The 22748-nt window shown below is 41.3% G+C and overlaps 2 protein-coding genes across 3 annotated transcripts in view; one reads left to right on the top strand and one right to left on the bottom strand.

The window, feature by feature from the left end:
* Positions 1-10705, top strand: part of REEP5 (receptor accessory protein 5) — a 36500-nt gene extending 25795 nt beyond the window's left edge. Inside the window, exons 4-5 of one of the 2 annotated variants that reach the window (XM_026498450.4) lie at positions 2808-2976; positions 8286-10705. In XM_026498450.4, the coding sequence (XP_026354235.1) occupies positions 2808-2976; positions 8286-8335 (219 nt within the window). In that variant the 3' untranslated portion in view covers positions 8336-10705. Of the gene's footprint in view, positions 1-2807 lie in introns of both variants that reach the window. The other variant, XM_057307353.1, reaches the window with a different exon arrangement.
* Positions 9180-22643, bottom strand: SRP19 (signal recognition particle 19). Its single transcript, XM_026498451.4, has 6 exons — positions 22453-22643; positions 21765-21840; positions 19591-19662; positions 19376-19487; positions 12678-16760; positions 9180-12598 (listed from the first exon to the last, which is right to left on the bottom strand). The coding sequence occupies exons 1-5, from the start codon at positions 22491-22493 to the stop codon at positions 16627-16629; spliced, it is 435 nt and encodes a 144-aa protein (XP_026354236.1). The 5' UTR covers positions 22494-22643; the 3' UTR covers positions 9180-12598; positions 12678-16626.
* Positions 22644-22748: the final 105 nt, after the last annotated feature.

Genomic DNA, 22748 nt, shown 5'->3' with positions numbered 1-22748 from the left:
GGATATGTGAAGCAGCCTGCGTAGTCCCTCCAGTTCAGAAATTCTCAACCTTTTGGAAATGTATGGAGGGCATTTTGTTTGTAGCTGTTAATAGTCACTAATTCTATTTAGGAGTATTTCATGGGGTTTCTAGTATAGTTTGGCTTGAACATTTACACCTTGAAAAATACCTACTGTTTATGATAAATTACTTTCACTTTATTTTTCCTTTATTTTGCAGTTAGAGAACTTCTTGATTTTTGGGGGGGGGAATGATATGTGTAGGTATATCATTAAGTTTTATTTCGGGTGGTAAAAGAGTTACAAAATAGTTGCTTAAAAAGGGAATATGTTGGGGGCACCTGGGTGGCTCAGTCTGTTAAGTGTCTGCCTTCGGCTCAGGTCATGATCCCAGAGGCCTGGGATCGAGCCTCGTGGTGGGCTTCCTGCTCAGTGGGGAGCCTGCTTCTCCCTCTGCCTCTCCCCCTGCTCATGCTCCCCCCCACCAAATAAACAAATAAAATCTTTTTTTTTTTTTTTAAGATATATGTTTGTTTTGGGATTTGATTGTAATTACCCCATTTACAGCTAATCACTTAGGCTGTTTCGGTTCCATGGCTATTGGTAGAAGACTGTTCTTGGGACAGAGACAAAGCTCCAGCTATCCTGGATGGTCCAGATGTTTCTTATTTTCTAACAAAATCTATATGAGGTAGATTTTTCTTTAATTTCAGTCAACGCCTATTTATATTATAAAGTCTATACAGATTTAAGCAATTAAGTAACTCACACAAGGTTTGCCTCACTAGTAAATGGCAGAACCAGGATTAGAATCCAGTTTCTCTGAGCTCATTCTCTTAATCTCTATATCTGTAGTATATAATTGTCTTGAAATCAGTTTGTTGGGTGGAGAGATCTGTATATTTTTAGATCAAGATTTTTAATTTTTCATTCCTTGTTCTTCTTACTAGTTTCTAGTTTGTTTGATATATCAGTTTCTGGTGGAAGTGTTAAAAATCTATGACTGGATTTTCTCCATTTATCTATATAATTCTGACTTTTTAATTGACATAATTCAAAGCTATATTTGGAAGCCATCTATAATTATATAATTATAAAATTATAAAAACAAAAATTATACAGATAATTTTATAATTACACACATATATACAATGCTATATATAATTTATATTTTCAAAGATATGTAGGTTTGTGTGAATCCTCTTGGCAAATTGTTTTCCTTCTTTATCACGGTTTACTTATTTTGCCTTAAATAATGTTTATGTACTGTTAATATTACTAAAAAAGCCATTTTCAGAGTTGGTATTTGTCTGATACATCTCTTTTCACTCTTTTATTTTCAGTGTTCCTAGTTGGCTATGTCTTAGGTGTGTTTCTTATAAGAAGAATATAGCTATGCTGTAGTTTGTTTTTAATCCAGTCTGTTAGCCCCTCTTCTGAAAGCTTGCCCCCGATCACCTGTGCCCATAAGAAATTCTAATTTATGACTACTGCTTTTCCAGAGTTCTGTAGTTCAGATAATCTAGAGAGAGTCATCTGTTGAGAACATGTGTTTTGTTTTGTATTTCAAGTGTAGAAGCCCAAAATGCAATACAGATTTCTCAGAGCCAATATGGTACCTATGGAATGAGCTTTTGGGCACAAATATGTGCATTTTAGACTCAAGCTCTCTGTTATTGGTATTAGCCCCTTACCAGCTTTGCATTTCTAGAGCAAACTTGAAAGACTATCTTAGAAAAGCGTTGTAACTTCTTGATTATTGGAATACATTCTTTTGATTGGAATAACAGAGACTAAGGGTGTAGAATTTAATTTATAGCATAAGAAGTGGGAGATTTTTTTCTTTAAGAAGTTGTAAAAGGCACAGATTGGGAATCTCAAGAAGTGACCTCTGTTTTTTATATCACCCAGGCTGTGTGGAACACAGTACAGTTAGAATCTTTTAAACTGAGAGAACCCAGTAGATTGTTTATTTAACTTTCTAGGAAGTGAGCATGTCACTGTGCAGATCCCCTTTTTTGCTCGGTATCTTAGACAAGAATAAACTGCTGGGACAACTTAAAGTGCTGAGTTGTTGTCATTTGAATAAACGGTAAAACTGTTTTGGATATAAATATAGTGTGACAGTTCCCGTTTTTGAAGTTTTGAGAGCATAATTCTTGTCCGTTTTTTTATTCCAAAGGCAAAGTAGAGTTAGGAATGATATTATTTATTTTATTCCAATGGCAAAAGAAAGAGTTAGGAATGATATCTTCATTCAAAGGGGACGATGATGAAGAACTGACTGTAAAGATTCCTGGAAGGTAAAAACTACCATTTCTGCTAAGGGAAGAATTCAAAACATGGCCAGGGTATTTCGTCTATAACAGATGAATAAATGTGACAGAACTACTGGGGTAAGCCGGTGAGAACAAGCCTCGTAGATATGAGGCTTATCTAGACAGAGCTTTCTTTACACATGCAGATAAGTAGTATGTTTCTCCAACGGATTGAAGAGTTACGAGTAATAAAACTTCTTGCAGCTATAAACTAAAACGTGATCCAAGGTAGGAAGTTAAGCTGCTGGACTTGGTGTATTTTCCCTTCTTTTTTCAGTCTCAGCTTTTCCTTACTAGGTCATCACTTGTCAGGTTTCTTCTCCATCTAAGAAAGCACACTTCATAGCCTACAGAAAACACCGGAAGTGCTGTTGGAGAACATAGCCGAGGCAGTGCCATCCGCAGGGCAGTGGGGGCAGTGTGTGTTGTCAGGGTGCCTGCCGCCTGTCCCGTTACCATGGTTACCATGCTGGCTCTCTCTCTGTGCAGTGCGGCTTCCTGTTGTGGTGCATGGCCCCGAGCCCTTCTAACGGGGCCGAACTACTCTACAAGCGCGTCATCCAGCCTGTCTTCCTGAAGCATGAGTCCCAGGTGGACACTATGGTCAATGACTTGAAGGACAAAGCCAAAGAGACTGTAGATACCATCACTAAAGAAGGTAAGACTCGGGGGCAGCTGGCTTCAGCAGGTGGGAGGACCTGGGGGGTCCTGGGCCGAAAGAACAAGCTGCTTCTCCTCTCCTGTCAGCTTTCCTCAGCTAAATGCCAAGGCTACTCTGCGATCTTTTGACCAACACTTCGCCTGTTGCCCTTTCCTTATCCCAAGATTCTTCCACCATGCTACATTTAAGGTTCAGTCAGCATGTTAGGAAAAATGACTTTTCTATGGTGGGCAGAGATTTTAGAGAATCATCTGTATTTATATACAAGTATCATCTCTTTAATTCATTTCAGGTTGAACTGTTTAATATGCTTTTGTTATAGGTCAAGAGAATGCCCTTTCAGTTCTCCTGATTCATTTATTCAACATTTATTTATTGAGGTGCTTAATATGTGCCAAGCATGTTCATAGCACTGGGGATGAGCCAGTGAACCAAAACCATACAACTTGAACTCAGGAAGCTTCTTACACTCTTGTTGAGAGATACAGTAAAATTTTAAAGTTATATGATATAGTTAGCAGATGATATAGAGAAAAATAAAGCAGATAGATAGGGAGTTCTGGGGGCCGAAGGGAAGTTACAATTTCAAATAGAATGATTTAGGGACTCCTCACCAAGAAGGCTATACTGAATCAGACTTGAAAGAAACCATGGGGAAGAATGCTCCAGATAGAGAAAACTGCATGCACAGAGTGGAGGTGGGAGCAGTATGGTTGCAGGGGAGTGAACCAAGCAAGGGAAGAAGGAGATAAGGTCAGAGAGGTTGGGGAGTGGAGGCTGGAAGAAGACAGATCATGGAGGGCCTTGTAGGCTTTTGCAGAGGCTTTGGGTTTAACTCTGAGATGGGGTGCTGTTGGAGAACTTTGAGCAGGGGAGCAACATGATGCATCCTGTTTTAACAGATCACTTTGGCTACGGTATTAAGAATAGACTGAAAGGGGACAGGGAGGAAATCAGACCAGTTATAAAGTGTTTGCAGTGAACCAGCTGGAGAGGATGACGGTGGCTTGGGCCATAGTAATAGCAGTAGGAGGCAAGAAGTCATTGAACTCTTGATATATTCTGAAGGTAGAACCAATAGGATTTGCTTAGGGATCAGGTGTGGAGTAGGAGAGAGGAGTCATGCACGAAGCCAAGCGTTTCAGCCAGAAGAGATGGAAGGATAGCTTTGCTGTTGAGCTGGGGGAGACTAGATGTAACAGGTTTAGAGGGGAAAACAGGGAATTCAGTTCTGGACATGGGACCAGATGAGATCACAAAGGGAGTGAATGTAGTTAGAAAAGATGAGGTCCAAGACTGAGCCAGGGGTCCACAATGTTTAGAGACTGGGGAGATGAGAAGCAATGGACAAGGTAGACTGATAAGAAGTGGCCAGTTGTAGCAGCAAGAGAGCCATGTGACTGGTGTCCTCGGGGCCAAGTGAGGAAAGTGTTTCAAAGAGGAGGGAGTGGTCCCTTGTGTCACGTGCTGCAGACAGGTCAAGTAAGGTATGACTGAAAACTGGCTATCACACCTGGTGGTGAGGAAGGCACTAGTGATCTTGACAAAACAGTTTGTGGAGTGGTGGGACTGAAATCCTGATCGGAATGGATGTGAGAGATGGGAGGCAACGCTGAGAGAAGATGGGTAGGTCTTTTTTTTGGGAAATTTCCCGAAAAGAGAAGAATAGGGCGGCAACTGGGAAGAGGAGCTGGGGTACTGAGGAAGTATTTTTCTTCTTCTTCTTAAAGTAGAAGGAACAACATCTGTTTGAAAATTAGTGGGAATGATCCATTAGAGAGCAAAAAACTGATAAGAGTGAGGAGAGAACCACTGGAGCTCCATTCTTGATTAGACCAGAGGAATCCTCAAGGATCTAGAGTCCAAACAGGATTGTTCACAGGGGCACGACAGTTTATGTATTTATTTTATTTAGATTTTAGGTAGTTAACATGCAGTGCAGCATTGGTTTCTGGGGTAGAATTCAGTGATTCGTCAAGTGCCCTCCTTAATACCCATCACCTGCCCAGCCCATCCCCCACCCACCTCCCTCCATCAACCTTCAGTTTGTTCTATTGTTGAGTCTCTTATGGTTTGTTTCTGTCTTTCCTGTTTTTCTTTTCCCCCTTCCCATATGTTCATCTGTTTTCTTTCTTAAAGTCCACATATGAGTGAGATCATATGGTTTGTCTTTGTCTGACTTACCTCACTTAGCATAATACATTCTGGCTCCATCCATGTGGTTGCAGGTGGCAAGGTTTCATTCTTTTTGATGGCTGAGTGATATACGATTGTGTGTGTGTGTTACACACGTATACACACACATATATATATGTACGTATACACACACACATTTTCTTTGTCCATTCATCAGCTGATGGACATTTGGGCTCGCTCCATAGTTTGGCTGTTGTTGATAAAGCTGCTGTAAACATCGGGGTGCATGTACCCCTTTGAATCTGTGATTTTGTATCCCTTGGGTAAATACCTAGTAGTGCAGTTGCTGGATCGCTCTGCTGTTGACTTTTGAGAAACCTCCATACTGCTCTCCAGAGTGGCTGCACCAGTTTGCATTCCCAGGGGCACAACGGTTTATAACACGAATAGAGATGCTGGTAGGTGAGTTTATGGGATGGTAGGAGCTGACAAAAGTGACTCGCTGCTCCACAGTTCTCAGTAAAGTAGCAAGAAAGGTCAGTGGAGTGGGGATGGGGAAGGAGGGACAGAAGGAGGAGATGGTATGAAATCGTTGCCTAGGACTGGGGTCAGGTAACCACCGTCCGTTTCTGTGGGCCATCAGCTCTGTCCTGCAGCCACGGGAGTGTGAAAGCTGCCAGAGACAAGTACCGCGTGAGCGGGGCCCGCCGAGGTGGTGGGAGAGTGGACAGACCCGGCCGGCATATTAGAGGCTCACTGGAGATCTGTGTTCACGAATTTAAAGTGAGGCCGGCTCATCTAGGCGTCCCTTCAGTCACCTTCAGTGACACAGGCGTAGTCGCAGAAGAGGTGGAGCGCGGGGTCAGGAACTACGAAGTGAGAGTGGGACTAGTGTTAGTGTCTGACAGCTGAGCTTAAACTGGCCGAGGAGGGAGGGGAGGACACAAAGGGAGTGGGAAAGGTGGAGAACAAGTGGTAGGACCAGTGGATTATAAAAGCAGGTGGTGGGGAGAACTGTGAATCGGGATACCAGAGGCCGTGAGCTGCAAAGGTGGGAGGTGGTGGTGGACAGTGGGATGCTTGACACTGAGATTGTAGAGGGATTGTGGGTACTGTAGTGATGAGGATCATGGAGTGGACGCCTGGGGTAGGTGGGGAGGCTGGGGTCCAAAGGACGGAATGTAAAGGTTATTGGAGCAGGGAGCTGAGAGGCCAGGATACTGGAAGAATACAGAAATCGCCAATAATTAAAATACAAGTAGTGTGAGAGAGTGATATTAACTTGGGAGCTAAAATCTTCAAGAAACGAGGCACCATAGCCCAAGGGTCAGAGGTGACTGGGAAAAGAAAGGCTGGTGGCAGATACCATCTGATGACGTGAGATTCTGAATGTGGCCATGAAGAACAGAGACTGCATACCTAACCCTCCCTAGATACCTGTACCAGGGTCAAGGAAGGAAAAAACAGCCACCACAGGGGATGGGCTAACCGGGGGATGGGCATTAAGGAGGGCACTTGATGGAATGAGTGCTGGGTGTTGTACGCAACTGACGAATCACTAAATTCGACCTCTGGAACTAACAATACACTCTATGTTAATTAAATTCTATTTAAAAACAAACAAACAAACCAGCCAGTACTTGAGGAAGCAGTGTCCTCAGGAGACAGCCAGATTTCTGTAAAAGCAAGAAGGTAAAAGAAACATTCAGAGAGATGGATGGAGATAGAGATTTTGCTGATGATTCATTGGGTGTTAAGTTCCAGAGGGGACAGGAAGGGTTTTAGAAGTTGGAGAAAAGTAGCAAGGGATATGGAATTACTGTTTTGTTTTGAGAGCTTTACAGTAATTAGAAAGTGGGAGATGAGAATTGGCCTGACCACGGGGCAAGTAAGATCCCCAAGACAGCTCTCCAGCAGCATGGATATATCCTCAATGTTCTCTCTCACACACCCCGTGCTCTGCTGGGCTCCTCTTCTGGGCGCACGGCTTCAGTCTACTTGCATTCATTTTCCTACGATTGTAAGTGTTTTCTGACCTGTAGGCTTCATGTCCTCCCACTTGGGGATTGCCAGTTTCTTTTTAAGAGATTTCCTTTCTGTTCCTCCCCTTAGCCTAACCAGCAACCTCCGGTGACATCCCATCTGTCTAGTTCACTCACATTTCTTAGTCCCTGGGTTCTCTTACATCTCAGTACTCCAAAATCCAGTTTTACTTTGATAGGATCCATTCCTAAACAGGAATGTAAGAATGAAAATAAATTAGGATGGACTTACATGTGACACATTCTAGACTTTTCTCAGAACTTCTGGATTCTCCAGGAAGTAATTTTTTACAATGGGCTAGTTAAGAGAGAGGCTGCAATTTCTTGTTAACTCTGTTCAGTGACTTTAATTAAGTGAAGTGAGAACAGCCCTCAGGCAGCTGGTGAACAAGGCAGGACTGGCATCGCTGGACTCGGGCCCCGTCAAAGACAGGTGCCGTTTGTGGATTCTCCCAGGAGGCCCTGGAGGCTTCCGGAACACCCCCACCTCCCATCTCACAAACCACACTAGTTCTTACAGCATGTTCCAAGTTACATGGTAATTAGGAAGAGGAAGGTTTAGTCTCCCACAAATGGAAGAATATTTTCTTGATGAATATAGCATCTTGCCACCAACTCGAACACTTAAGCTAACTCTTCCCTTCATAGGGGAAAATGGCGGCACAGTGAAGAGACTATAAATGTGTATAAATATCCCATCGTTTCTGGGTTGTGGGAATTTCTCTGATTTCTTTGTCACCATGGGATAGACCTATTTGTCATCAGATTGAGACATAGTCAAATCTGGGTGAGCACCCAGATGCAAACGAGAATTTCTTGATTGTACAGAGGAATACTGTAGGGCCTCGGGAATCTGCCTCTTGTGCTGCTTCAAGGAGGGGCAGATGGCTTAGATGGCACTGCTGCTGTGAGGGGGCTAGGCCAGATGACCTCGAAGAACTTTGCTGGAGTACACACTCAGGATGTGTGCTCTGAAGAGTCTCTCGTCCATCTCCTGGCAACTCATCCGGGCCGCAAACCTGAGTTCTCTCGCCTGAATAGGAGTCATCCAAGTTGCCGTCCAGTCACTACATTAGGCACAGAGCCGGTGTTGCAAGTTGCCTTGACACAGTTTTCTTTCCTCCACAGCCAAGAAAGCAGCAGTGAATTTACTCGGTGAGGAAAAGAAGAGCACCTAACCCACTGACTGGATGAAACCTTTCTGCCCTTGCTGTACCTTCCTATTAGCGCTTGGTGTTATATTAGGGACTGTGGTATAATCATTTTAATAATGTTGCCTTGGAAACATTTTTGATATATTAAAAAAAGGAACGTGTTGTATGTTTTTTTTTTTTTTTTTTTTGCTTTTATTGTCTATATACATAGGGAGCACTTAAATGTAATGCAATGAGCAGTGTCCAAATGTTTGGAAAATATATTTTGCCTCTGGGTAGGAAAAGAGAGATTACCATCCTTCAGGAAACACAGACTTGAAATTATATATCCCATAGGCTTTGTACTTCAGGCTCTCTCTGCATGCATTTTCTCTGTACTTAACATTTTAGGGTAGTCTTTAAGGTTCTACTTGATGTAATGTACAATTTTGTATTAAATGTTTTTAATGTACTTGTGCACACATATATGTAGGGAAATGTTACTGTCTAACTGTGACATGTATAATGCTCATAGGGAGCACCTGCCAAAAGCTAAAGTTTCCAGTGTGCTGGTGTGATCTGTTAAATAATGCTTCGAAAATTAATGCAAATGACTGATCTTTCCAATGACTAGTTAAGCGATCAATGAGGTTGAATGGGGACTGGCCTGGTGGTTCTAACACTGAGCAGCTGAAAAGCAGAATAGCTGTGTAAAGCAGTCACTTACTGATAAATGGGGAAAGGTATCCACACACCAGTAATTCACAGCTCCCAACTCCCTTAGATCTAGTACTATTGTCTTGTGGCCTTTCAAAAAACCTGTTTATAAGCTTTAGATTTGTGTGTTTTTAATATGCTATAATGGAAACCATCCCTGGTTTCTCCTTCAGAGCTGAGTAGCATGTTGGTTTAGTCTTTTTATCTCTTTTTTTTTTTTTAAACCAGCTTAAGGGATCTCTAGACTTGACCACCTTTGGTTACATGTATGTTCTTATTTGTATCATTAGCAGTTATGTGTTAATGATGACACCAGGCTCTAAGACCAATTCCAGGAGAATGAAGGATGATATAACCTATCATCTAGTTGGCAGTGAAGTCAAACTGCCTTGACCTTCTTTCTCTGGCCTTTAAGGTCAAATGCAAGAGGCCTCCCCAGTTTACAAGTCAGAATCATTTGTGGCCCATTTAAATGCGTTCATCTTTATACTTCGTTTTGATAAACTGCAGATAACTACATAGTTTAAGTACAGAACAGAAAGTTAAAATTAAGGTTTCCAGCTTGATCAGCCAGCTTATTAGGAACCTCGACCTTGTCTGGACGAGAAAACCCGAGCTTCACACCAACCATATTGCTAGATCCTTCTAAATTGGATTACACTGACTAAAACAAAATTGAGTGTGGCAAAACTAACAAGTTTAGATATCCAGCCCGTAAAGTACCCTTTAAAGCAAAAAGAGAGGATTAGTTCTCTTTTGGATAACAGGTAAGACCATAATGAAATCTCTTGATGTAAAAAATATAAAAGATCAAAAATTAGGGACACTGTCGCCTGAATATTATAATATAGATTAGGGTATTTATTTTTTCCTGGCAGAACCGTGGTAATTATAAGGCATCTTATTAAATTTACCTTAAAGAAAATAAAAACTTTTAGAAAACAAGCAATTAATGGTTATTGGGAGAAAATCAGGCCTTAGATTTAGAGAGAAAAAAAAAGTACCTTTAGGAGTATTTAAATCCCTTTCCCCATAATAAATTACACTTTCCTTGGTGGGAGAAGAATGAAAATTAGCACTTTCTATCATACAGAATATATAATCAGATTGTTGATATACTGAAAACATAACTTTCAGTATACAATATATTTACCAGGCAAGATGGGGAAACATAAATGTTACTATTGCTCATAACTATTTACAGGCTGATACCAGTTTAAAAACTACTATAGTAAGAAAATATATTCTGAATGCAATTTTTTTTGTCCTTTTAGCTTTTTTTTCTATAGTGAATTCTGTAAGAAATTTAAGTACTATTTTTGGCAGTCAAGGTGTACATATTAATGACAGGAGAAGTTAGTGAATGAGTTGAGCAATTCTATCTCAGTTTAGATTTCCCAAAGAACATACTGCCATGGCTAGAGTATTTGGAAAACTAATTGAGCCCGTGCCTAGCTAGAAGACAAGCATTTATTTGTGTATGAGTGGTGTTTGAGGGGTAAGTAAAGTCAAAGAATCTCCACAGTTCTTGCCCTGCTTGAAAGCTTTCAGACCAACAGTTACTGCTGCTCTGGGGGAGAGGCTTCGATCCACAGCCCGAAGAGAACGAGCACAGCTTTTAAATAGGTTACCACCCATCCTGAAGATGTGATATATTAAATGGAAATGGATGTAAATAAAATCTGTTATCTCATTAAACTGTTGTTTCATTGTATTTTCTGGGGCTTTAAACAAATCTAGAATCATTTAAGTGAAGTCAAGTAAATCCAGATAAATGAACCTGAAACACTGTTGTTTATAACCCCATTTCTCACCTGCCCTGAGGTTTTCCCCTGGTGGTCACGACCTGTCAGAGGAAGGACTCCCGAAGGAGAACATAGCAATCATGAAAAGTTTCTAGCAATAATTAGGTTTAAAGGAAACCTAAACTGCTTTCTACCGCACATTGCGTTCCACACAGTCTCAGAAGTTGGTTGCCTCTAAGTGTATTTTGACATAGTAAACACCTGTATGTGCCTCCAAATTAGTCTGTACTTTAGAGACCAAGGAAGGAGAACTTGAAAATTTTATTAAAAATATCTGCTTCTGGAGGGTATGTTTTGGTCAGCTGTGTTTTCTACATCTGCTGTTAAATGTCTGTCTACCGAGAATCGTGGTGTATGGAGTAAGAGTTCACATCCTTAGCCATCAGATACTAAGATCTATGTAGTACAGTAGGAAAGTAAATACATTTGAGAATGACCTTAATTAAACGTTTTTCTGGCTCTTTACCACAACATTAGCTTAGAAAATCTCTTTCTAACATAAACTCATAGAGGATTAAGAGCAATAAGATTCTTTGGTTAGATTGCTGGTTTTCAAACTTCAGTGTGTTTTGAATTTTCTCTGCGGGGGAGGGGATTGTTAAAACAGATTGCTAGTCCCATCCCCCAGAGTGTCTGATTCAGTAGGTCTGGGGTGGGTCTGAAAAATCTGCCTTTCCAGTAGATTCCTGGGTAATGCTGATGGTCCAGGAACCACACTTTGAGGTAAAACCATTGGGTTAGGTAAATGCTATCTTTACACTTAGTGTACAGTGGATTTTAGATTTGGCTGGATATTACAATTACCTGAGAAGCTTTCCAAAAATGCTGGTATGTGTCAGAAATTGTGACATTAATCAGTAATACCCAGGCACCAGTATGCTTTTAAAACTCTAGGTGATTCTAATATGTGCTAGGGTTGAGAACTCACAGAAAGTACTAGTGAGGTCAAGAATCCCAAGGTCTGGAGACAGTTTGTCTTAGCTCATTAGTTCACCAGGTGTGTGCTCCCTAATGCTGCTGTAACACATTGCCACAAATGGAGTGGCTCAAAACAGTATAAATTTGATAGCTTACTGTTCTGGAGATCAGACATCCAAAACTGGTCTGCAGAGCTGCATTCCTCCTGGAAACTGTAGGGGAGAACCCTTTTCCTTACTTCTTTCAGCTGGAAGCTGCTTGCATTCATTGGCCTGTGGCCCCTCAGTACTCCCAACTTCTGCTTCCCTCTTAGAAGGATCCTTTTGATGACATTGGGTCCACCTGGATAATCCAAGCTACTTTCTCCAGCTGAAGATACTTAATCACATCTGCAAGGCCTTTTGCCATGTAAGGTAATATTCACAAGGGTTTTTTTTGGGGGGGGGGGCACATTATTCTGCCTACCACACCTCATCTCTTTGGTATAGAAATTCCATTATAAAATCATCCCCAATATCAAAATAACTGCAAAGAGCAATCTTCATGTTGGGAGGGAAGTAAAACAAAGGAATGGTGAAGAAATACCTCATCCTCTTTCAAGTGAAAGACCAGCAGTTTTTCCTCCAGAGATAGTAAAAGGATCTTTGGAGTGGGGAGGACACAGGCAGAGTTGAGGGAGGGAAGTTGTATTAAAAACAGGGTTGAGGGGCGCCTGGGTGGCACAGCGGTTAAGCGTCTGCCTTCGGCTCAGGGCGTGATCCCGGCGTTATGGGATCGAGCCCCACATCAGGCTCCTCCGCTGTGAGCCTGCTTCTTCCTCTCCCACTCCCCCTGCTTGTGTTCCCTCTCTCGCTGGCTGTCTCTATCTCTGTCGAATAAATAAATAAAATCTTTAAAAAAACAAAACAAAACAAAACAAAAAAAAACCAGGGTTGAGGGGCACCTACGTGGCTCAGTCGGTTAAGCGTCTGCTTTTGACTCCGGTCATGATTCCAGGGTCCTGGGATCCAGTTCCCCATCGGGCTCCTTGCTCAGCTGACAGCCTGCTTCTCCCTCTCCTCTCCGTTCAGGTGCTCTCTTGCTATCTCTCTCTCTCGAATAAATAAAATCTTTAAAAATAAACAAACAAACAAAGCATCATAGAGTGACTCAATGCTGAGACCCATTTCTCTCACCCCACCTTCTCCCACTGGGCTCCCAGACCTTTTTCGTCCTGGAAGCTTGTTGGACTCCTCTCTGTGGAACAGATCAGCCTAAAACATTTCTGATCTTGGGAATTTCCTCTAATAGGGTATTTGAACCAGATATCCCCTTTCAGTGAAACAGTCTGCAAGCCCTTCTTATGTGCCTAGAACTTCCAATCTTTTGTGGTTTTTTTTACTCTTAAAAAGCCATCAATCTAAGGAAAGCCACTTATCAGGGATCAAAATAAAAACAAACAAAATAGAAAATTGGAAGCAAAAAAATATAAACCATACCCCCTGAGAAAGAAGAATGACACCTATGACTTAAGAACAGAATGCAGGGTGCCTGGGTGGCTCAGTCGGCTGAGCGTCTGATCTTGGTTTCAGCTCAGGTCCTGATCTCAGGGTTGTGGGATTGAGCCCTGCATTGGCTCTGTGCTCAGTGTGTGGAGTCAGCTTGAGAGATTCTCTGTCTCCCTCCACCTCGGCTCCCCCCCCAGCTCATGCTCTAATACATAAATAAAAATCTTAAAAAAAAAAAGAATGCTAGAAAAAGGAAATATTCAAATGACAAGAAAGCTTGGAGAAGTTGAAAATACAAGAAAAATGAGAAGTTCAACAGAAGGGTTGGAAGACAGAGCTAAGGATTTCTAGGAAATAGAACATAAAGGCAAAGAAATGGAAATAAGAGGAAAAAATATTTCTACAAAGATGAAATTAAACTATCTGATGTGAACAAACTTACTTATGTACATACATATTCACTTACTTAGCTCCACGCCCAGCATGGAGCCCAACACAGGGCCTGAACTCAAGCCTCCGAAATCAAGACCTGTGCTGAGATCAAGAGTCAAGATGCCCAATGGTTGAGCCACCCGGGTACCCCTGAACAAACTTTTTCTTTTAAAGATTTATTTTAGAGAGAGAGAGGGCACAAGAGGGAGGGGCAAAGGGAGAGTGAGAATCTCAAGCAGACTGCATGCTGAGCACACAGCTCACCTCAGGGCTTGATCCCACAACCCTGAGATCATGACCTGAGCTAGATCAAGAGTCGGACGCTTGACCAACTGCACTACTCAGGTGCCCCGAACAAACTTTTTTGAAAGGACATTTCGACAACTGATAACTTGTGGCTGAGTTAGTGATAAATATTCAAATACCTAAGCAAATAAAAGAAAAAAAAATCCAGAAAACAAAAATAACAATAGCATACTTCAGTGTCCCTCACTTTAATGTGCATGAGAATACCTTGGGGATCTTTTAAATTCTGGGCTGGGCCAGAGTTTTTGCATTTTTTACAAGCTCCCAGAAGAGACCAGTACTGACCACACTTTTGAGTAGCAAAGTACTACATAGTTCACCTATGAATGAAATATAGGATAGTAATGTAAACTATGAACAGTGATAAAAATCAAGAAATATATTGGTAGAAGGGAGGATGGGAGGCATACATTGGGAGTAAAGGAGAGAGAACTGAATCGTCCTCTTCTACAGATCAAAGTTAATGCCTAAAACAGAAACTATTAAAATTAGCTGGCTCTTTAAATTATATGCTAACAGTGAAAATAATAAAGTCCTTAACAAGTGAGCAAAGGATGTGAAAGAAATCACTGAAATAAATACAAATGGCATTTCAACATCTGAATAAGTGCTGTCTTGCTCACTAGAAAAGATTCTATTTTCTACTTAATTGGCAAGGAAAGGTTCAATTATGCACGGATTCCAACAATGTAAGGAAACAGCAGTACAATGTTACAACAAGAGTTCTGAAAACTTTTCTGACCATCTTTATTGCCCCATAACCAAAGTAATTTTAGACTCTGGTCATCTTTCTCTGACAAATTATTTACATTGACTGCCCCAATATCCAGCGTCAAGTTTCTTCTTTGGCTGACTCTATTTTCATTACTGAGAAAGCTATATAGTCACTTTCCTAGCCTCAGTGCAGCTGAGGATGGACACGAGCACAGCGCTTGACAAGGAGACTTAAATGAACGTTGGCTGGGAGGGATTTTGAGAAATCTTTAGCTTTCCTTTTAAGGGGGGACAGAAGTGCCTGGCACAGCTATCTCTTCATTCCACCTTGAACTCTGATGTGACATTTTATCACATCAGCCCTCAAGGGTTCTATCAGCCCTTGAGACAACAATCCTAGGGGTGTTGGAAACCATGGAGAGTGGAATGGAAAGATAAAATAGGATATCAATGAGCAGCTGAATTAACACCTGTAATAACTTCTGGATTTCATGTTAATTCAAAAAAAAATTATTCCTGCTTAAGTTCCTCATTGTTTTGTTACACATTCCTAAGTGATACATTTTCCCAGAGGGTTGCTCTGAATCTTCTTTAGCATATACTGCCCCAATATTTACTTATAAGTCAAATATATAAACTGCCATACTGTTATGTTCACTCTAAGACATGTTAATAACAGAAATTATTAGAGAAAAAAGATTCTAAAACTTCTTCCTGCACATCCATGGATCCCCATACAGCCTGAGTGTCTATGGAAGTCCACTTAAAGCTCTGAAACTCTGGGTTCACTTATTTGTAATCAAGTTGAATTTCTTATCTCAAGCAATAAAAACTTAAAAGAAAAATGGGATTTACTAAAAGGATGTAAAGCACAGTTGATAAAATTCACAGAGCAGCCAAACCAGGCCTTAACAAGAACAGAACCCAGGTAACTCAAATTCGTAGACCATTACATATCTTAGCTCCCATCATCTGTATGTCTGTGTTTTTGTTCCAGATTTGAATTCCTGAGAAAAAAACTACTGGCCTGGCTTGGGTCATACCCTGTGGTCAAGAGGCAGTTCCGTAATTAACAGCCCTTCCAGAAGCATATGGAGTCAAGGCAGTTCCCCACATGATGCTCAGGAGACAAAAACAAATGGCTGGATAGAGATTCTCTTAAATCTTACACAAAATTACCAGTTTCAGAAACAGTGCTTTGGAATAAAGTCAGAATCACCAATCCAATTTAGTTTCTTAAAAAAAAGTACATCTCAGGGGGTTAAAGCATGGGTAATTTTAGAACTCCAAATAAAATAATGTTCTTAAGCCTACGAAATAAGCAAATCTAAAGCTTAAAGTCCAGGACTTTCCATACATCAAAAAACTAGTAACTGAACATTCAATTACAATAATTGATTAAAATAATATGCTCTATAGATGTCCAAGAGGATTTAACCATTTTCTTCTGCTTTTAAGCTCACACTAAGCTTCCACTACCCATTTTATTCCCTTAAATTATCTCCTCTACTAGCATTAATTAGTTCATAAGCAAAAGAGCAAAAGCTACAAAAGTCAGTTTCAAATTTTATTTCATTAACTTAAAAGCTAAAGAAAATGTGTATCTCAAATCTTTAAAGTCATTTATCTGAAACATGTTTACACACAGGACAGATAGAGGATTTCAAGTAACTTATGGTAGAGTCCATTGTCCATTTAAAAATACGCTTCTTTCTTCCACAAAAACTCTGTGTTGAAAGGCAAAAAAATTTTCTTTTATACTGCATAAGAGCTAGATGCAATCTTCTGATGTAAATTTATTTCACCGTCAACTCTGATGCTGAAGCCGGGAGGCAGAGATGTCTTTAGTTCAGTTAAATGATGCAAATAAAAAGCTTCCATTTCTCTTAGATGTAAATCAGGAGCCTTCACTCACTGTCTCTCACAGTAGTACCACAGACTTGACTCTCACGTCCGGTCACTTCTTCTTCTTTCCTTTTCCTTTTTTACTTCCCTCTCCTTGCTGAAGACTTTGGTCACCACCTCCTGTTTTTTGTGTCCTTGTTTTTAGTTTAGGTATCATTTCTGCTACATACAACATTACTGACTTACCTAGGAACAAGAAGTTAGGCTTAGTGTATAATCTTAGACATACAAGCTCATTAACTTGAAAATCATCACATCAGGAAAATGACAAGGATTAAAAAAAAAAAAGACTATGAAGACATGACTTGCTCAAGTGGGAGCTTTCCTGGAGAAAATGTACTAAGAACAATACTGAAATATTTAACTGAACGAAATCAAAATTTAAAACACTTTACTTGAAACACAGATTTTGGTCCTGGTTCTAGTAATTGACTTGAAGATCAAAGGAGAGTAAGTCTAAATACAACAATCTGGAAATACAGTCAGGATATCATTGTATCTTAAGCTAAAGAAACAGGTTCTGGGTGGCTCAGTCCTTTAGTGTCTGCCTTCGGCTCAGGTCATGATCCCAGGGTCCTGGGATCGAGCCCCGCATCGGGCTCCTTGCTCAGCAGGGAGCCTGCTTCTCCCTCTCCCACTCCCCCTGCTTGTGTTCCCTCTCTCGCTCGCTCGCTGTCTGTCAAATAAATAAATAAAATCTTAAAAAAAAAAAAGAAAGAAAGAAACATAGGTCTCTCAATCTTGTCACAAAAACCCAATGTTATCAAACTACCAAGGGTTACTCATATGCCCAGATGATTTAATGTGCACAGGTACCCTGCTCTGTGCACCAACTACCTCCTCCAGATCCAGTAGCTACTTTCAACACTTGGAGCCCCTCAATTTTTCTCTTTTTACTTTCTTACTGTTTTCTTATTGGAAACTGGGAGCAACATTTTTCAACTATAAGTTTTACTTACATTTTATTTACTGGTAAAGTCAAAAGTTTTTTGTTCCTTGATTTTTTGTTTTTTGACTTTTTTTTGTTTTTGAGATTTTATTTACTTGAGAGAGAGAGAGAGAGAGAGAGCAAGAGTGAGCACAAGTGGGGGAGAAGGGCAGAGGGAGAGAGAGAAGCAGACTCCTCCCTAATCAGGAAGCCCGAGGCAGGGCTCGATCCCAGGATCCTGGGATCATGACCTGAACCAAAGGAAGGTGCTTCACCAACTGAGCCCCCAGGCTTCCCTGTCTTTTGACTTTTAAGAGATAGCAAAGGAAGATGTCAAAGAGAAGAAATACACTACCTGTATACTACCTGTTACTCGAGTCAAAATCTTATTTCTAGAAATATCTACCAACCTGGACAGGTTTTAGAATAGAAAAACCAATCTAGGGATGCCTGGGTGGCTCAGTCGGTAAAGCGTCCCTTTGGCTTGGGTTGTGACCCCAGGGTCCTGGGATCAAATTCCACACCAGGATCCTTGCTCAGCAGGAAGCCTGCATCTCCCTCTGCCTGCCACTCCCCCTGCTTGTACTCTCTCTCTCTGACATAATAAAATCTTGAAAAGAATACAAAACAAAACACAACACAACAAAAAACCCAATCTATTTTTAATTAAACTGAAAACCATTTAGGGGACACCTGGGTGGCTATTGGTTGAGTGTCTGCCTTCGGCTTAGGTCATGATCCCAGGGTCCTTGGGATCAAGTCCCGCATTGGGCTCCCTGTTCAGCAGGGAGCCTACTTCTTCCTCTGCCTGCCATTCCCCTGCTTGTGCACTCTCTCTCTCTCTGATAAATAAATAAATACCATTTAGTTGTCAGCTTGGGGTTATTGTGACAAGAAAAAAAATAACAGCTCTATTTAAAAAATTATAGTTTTTAGAAATAAAGAATTCAGAAAAGAATCATGTGCAAAAAAAATTCATCTTCCCCAAACTCAGAATTAATTATTTTGGAATACTGATATCTGGTTACTGTCTTTTTAAGAAATAAAACAGTAGAGATAATGCTAGTCTTCTCTGACCACCACTCCGCTGTCCCCATTCCCCACCCCCTGCTCATCATTAGGTTACCTACTATTTTAAGACTGTGGTTTTCTCCCAGTCCATTAAAAAAATTTATATATATAATATCAATAAACAGTAACATTTTGTATTTAAATGTACGGAAGTGGTACCACACTACACATTTCCTCTGCTATTTTCACTCAGTATGGCTTTTATTTGATTTATTTATTTTTTAAAAGATTTTATTTATTTATGTGACAGAGAGACAGCCAGCGAGAGAGGGAACACAGCAGGGGAGCGGGAGAGGAAGAAGCAGGCTCCCAGCGAAGGAGCCCGATGTGGGACTTGATCACGCAACACTGGGATCACGCGCTGAGCCGAAGGCAGACGCTTAACGACTGCGCTACCCAGGCGCCCCTCAGTATGGCTTTTAGATTAATGATGGAAATTATTAACAGACCTCAAAGGCCTCTAGGATCTGAAACGGCAATTAACATCTGACTACTCAATAATTCTACACTCTTAACCTGGGAATAATGATGGACTTCCAGAGGTTTATAAAAAGTTCACAGAACAAATTTTTTTGAGCAACGATTAGGTTTCATAACATTCTCAGAGGTCCTTAACTTAAAAGAAGTGAGAACCACTGTTTTCCTCTCTCCTCAGCAGTACTAATTTCCTAAATTCATCTGCAGAATGCAAATTATGATTTTTACCTTCCAAAGGGGTCAGTTTTAGAAATTTTTTTTTTGCAGAGTAGAGGAATAACCTGTTGCCAAACTTTGTTCATTCATTTTTTAAAAAAATGCTTACGTGATGGGAACTGTACGAGACAGAGGCTGCCGTCTTCCTGTTTGAGCTGGACCCGGACTCTGCCCCTGTACTGAACATCACGATTCCACTCTCTAGAGTACATTTTATTTTTCTAACATAAAAAAACAAAAAACACACAAAAAAACAGGCTTTAAAAAGCTGTTACATCAATGAGATTGAGTGGGAAAAATAGTGAAGAAAGAACCACCTCTTACCTCAAGGAATACATTAAGTCCAACTGCTGAGCACACATCTTGAATCTCAGTAGCTGTAGGATTTTCAACAGCCTGAACAGTTAAAACAAAAACACTAAACAGCTTACCTTAAGCGGATACTGCTATATTATTGTGTAAATCATTTCAAATATGCAGATCACAAAGTTATCAAAACCTTAGATTTCCTTTTTCACTAGGTATGGTTGTTTCCACTGTAATTTTTAAAAGTACAGGAATAACATTGATTCATACTTATGTGTCCATCTCCTTTCCAAAAGAACATACACTTCACAAAGGCAGGGACTGTTTTGTTTATCAGTATATTCCCAAGTATCTGGAATGATGCTTGGAACATAGTAGGTGCTCAGTGAATACTGATTAAATAACTATCATAGCTACAACCCCTTTAGAAAATTGTCTGGTAGTATCTACTAAAGCTAAACATACACATTTATGCATTCTCTATGGCTCTGCAATTCCACTTCTATGTACATATCCAAGAACAATGCAAAAATACGTTTCCTAGAAGACAAGCTCAAGAATGTTCACAGCAATATTATGTATTGCAGTGGTTTTTGGCAAGGCAATTCTGCCCCTGACGTTTAGCAATGCTAGGAGACCTTTCTAATCGTCACAGGAGTCAGGTAAGGCACTGGTATCTTGTGGGTAGAGGCCAAAGATGCTGCTAAACAACCTAAAATGCACAGACCAGCCTGATAACAGAGAATTATCTGGCTCAAAATGTCAATGGTTCTGCTGTTGAGAAACCCTGCTACAAAACATTGAGAATTAACAAACTACACTAACAAATGTGAATCAATTTAAGCTTAAAGTTCAGTGGAAAAAAGATGCAGAAGTACATAGTGTATAATGCCTTTTAAATAAAGTTTGAAAACAAGCAAAAGTAATCTATTGCGCTGGAAGTCAGGATATGGTTATCCTTATATGTGAGTATATGTGGCAGGGAAGTGACCGTGGGGAAACAAAGGAATCTTCCTGGTGCTGATGACGCTTTCTTTTTTTAATCTGGGTGCTTGATTACCCATGTGTATTCTGTAAAAGTTAATCAAGATATACACTTAAGACTTATGTATATTTCTGTATGTATGCTGTACACCAATAAAGTTAAAAACAATTCAGTTATTCTCCAAATTATGTGAGAGCTTGCTACCAGAGGCCTGTCACAGTGGCTTGATGTTGGGCATTTTCCTGAAGGAGTGCTTTAAGTAGTCTCTTTCACCCTGGGGCAGCAGAGCAGACTTTCCTTTATACATATTTAAACAGCAAAACAGGAAACATTAAATAACATAAAAATAATGCACTGCTTCTGGCCAAGTTACCTTGAATCTACTGTTAAATCTAACAACAACAAAATATAAGTAACTCTTAAAAAACAGAATATGACATCAATTTTGAAAATAAAAAGCTACAAAGACCCTTCACTTGGCATTAGGCACTTTCCAAACAAGCCACCAGGCCAACTGAGAACTTGAAAACAGCACAAGGGAGAAATCATATTTTTTAAAAACTATAACACCTTACTTATTACAAGTATTAATTTTAAGCTTTACCCCTCAAAAAAAAAAAAGATAATGGACATAAAACTGTAAAACTCAGCACATCTAAATTCTCTGCAAGTCTTGGGGCACCTGGGTGGTTAAGTCTGTTAAGTGTTGGACTCTTGATTTCGGCTCAGCTCCAGCGCATGGGGAGCGGTGGATCTCAGTGGGGAGTCTAATTGGGATTCCTCCTCTTTCCCTCTCCCCCCATCCCGCCCCTCCTCTTACTCTCTCTCAAATAAATAAATCTTAAAAAAAATAAATTCTCTGCAAGTCTTGTTTAATAACTCAACTGTATTCTGGACGTCATATAATGCCATAGTTTGATTTCCTTTAAGGGCAAGACTGTCATAACCTTGGTTTAAAAAATAACAACATGCAAACCCTACCCCCACCCAACTTCTTTCAAGCACAGGCTCAAGAAGAACCATTTTTAAAAACTCCCCCAGCCCTGTCTGAGTGCCTTTCTGGTGTCACCACGGTTAAGAAAAGCACCCCAATTCTTGGCAGCTGTTCCCCTCAGGCCCCACACAATACAGGACAGTGAAAGAAGCCTTTGCAGCCCTCACAGTACCACCTCCCCACCCCTCAAGGACAGAGTGCCAGCCCACTTACCTTACTAATAGGGATCCGCCTCCCCTCCGCGATGGTCTTCTTGTTATTTAAGTAAGCGGGATAGATACAAATGAACCTGCCACAGAGGAAGCACACGAGTCTCACTAGAGCAGTATTTCCAAGATTTCATTCCTTCTTTCATTATCAGCAGGATCGCCAGCACGCCTAGTATTCGCTTAATATTTTTTTCTTTAAATTGCCTCCCTTTTACTTAACTTACTTAAAAAGCAGACTTTAGTTTACTACCTCAGATGGAAAAAAACATGACTTGTTCGAGGTTTAAAACCAAACCGAAACAGGGCCTTCCCCGTTCAGTTAAGGTACAGCTGGCGATCACAAGCTCCGAGGGCGGGGCCTGCTCTCACACGGAGACCGCGACACCAGAGGTGTTACAAGACTTTGAAAAAACGCCAACGCGCCTTTCCGAACGCACAATGAAAAGAACGCAGGTCTCACTTCGTGGGTCTGTTCCTCAATGTCCTGTCCGCGTAGCACCCAGAATCACTTGTCTCAGGCGCAGGCCGACTCGGAACTCGCTAGGTCGGACTTCCGAGGGTACTACCAAGAGTCCGGCGCTGCTGGCCTCTCGGAGGAACCGACGCCCGCGCAGAGGCCCGGAGCCAAGCACCACCCGCCAGCCTTCCTCAGGGATGAGGAGGGAGGCGCGGCACCCTGTCTCAGGACCCACCTGTCCTGGTCGGCCGGGGACCGTGCGGCGGCACAGGCCATCTTCGCCTAGACCCGCAGAGCGCCCGCCTACGACCACCGGGGGAACGACGCGCCGGAACTCGGATCTGAGGTTTCCCGACGACTCCGGCTTCCGGCGGAAGTCCTGCCCCTCGACGTGCCTTCGCGTGCGCGGCTTCTCACGGATCGTTTGTTCCGGCGTCTGTCGCGCGGCGCCGGCGTCTTTAGTTTCTGACGTGGCGTTAGAACCTCTCCTCTCGCGAGAGGATCCACGAACGCGTCAATTTCCTTCTCAGA

Source organism: Ursus arctos, unplaced genomic scaffold (genome assembly GCF_023065955.2).
Source record: "Ursus arctos isolate Adak ecotype North America unplaced genomic scaffold, UrsArc2.0 scaffold_5, whole genome shotgun sequence".
NCBI lineage: Eukaryota > Metazoa > Chordata > Mammalia > Carnivora > Ursidae > Ursus > Ursus arctos.
The sequence above is the reverse complement of the archived record's forward strand: the minus strand, read 5'-3'. Positions and strand labels throughout refer to the sequence as shown.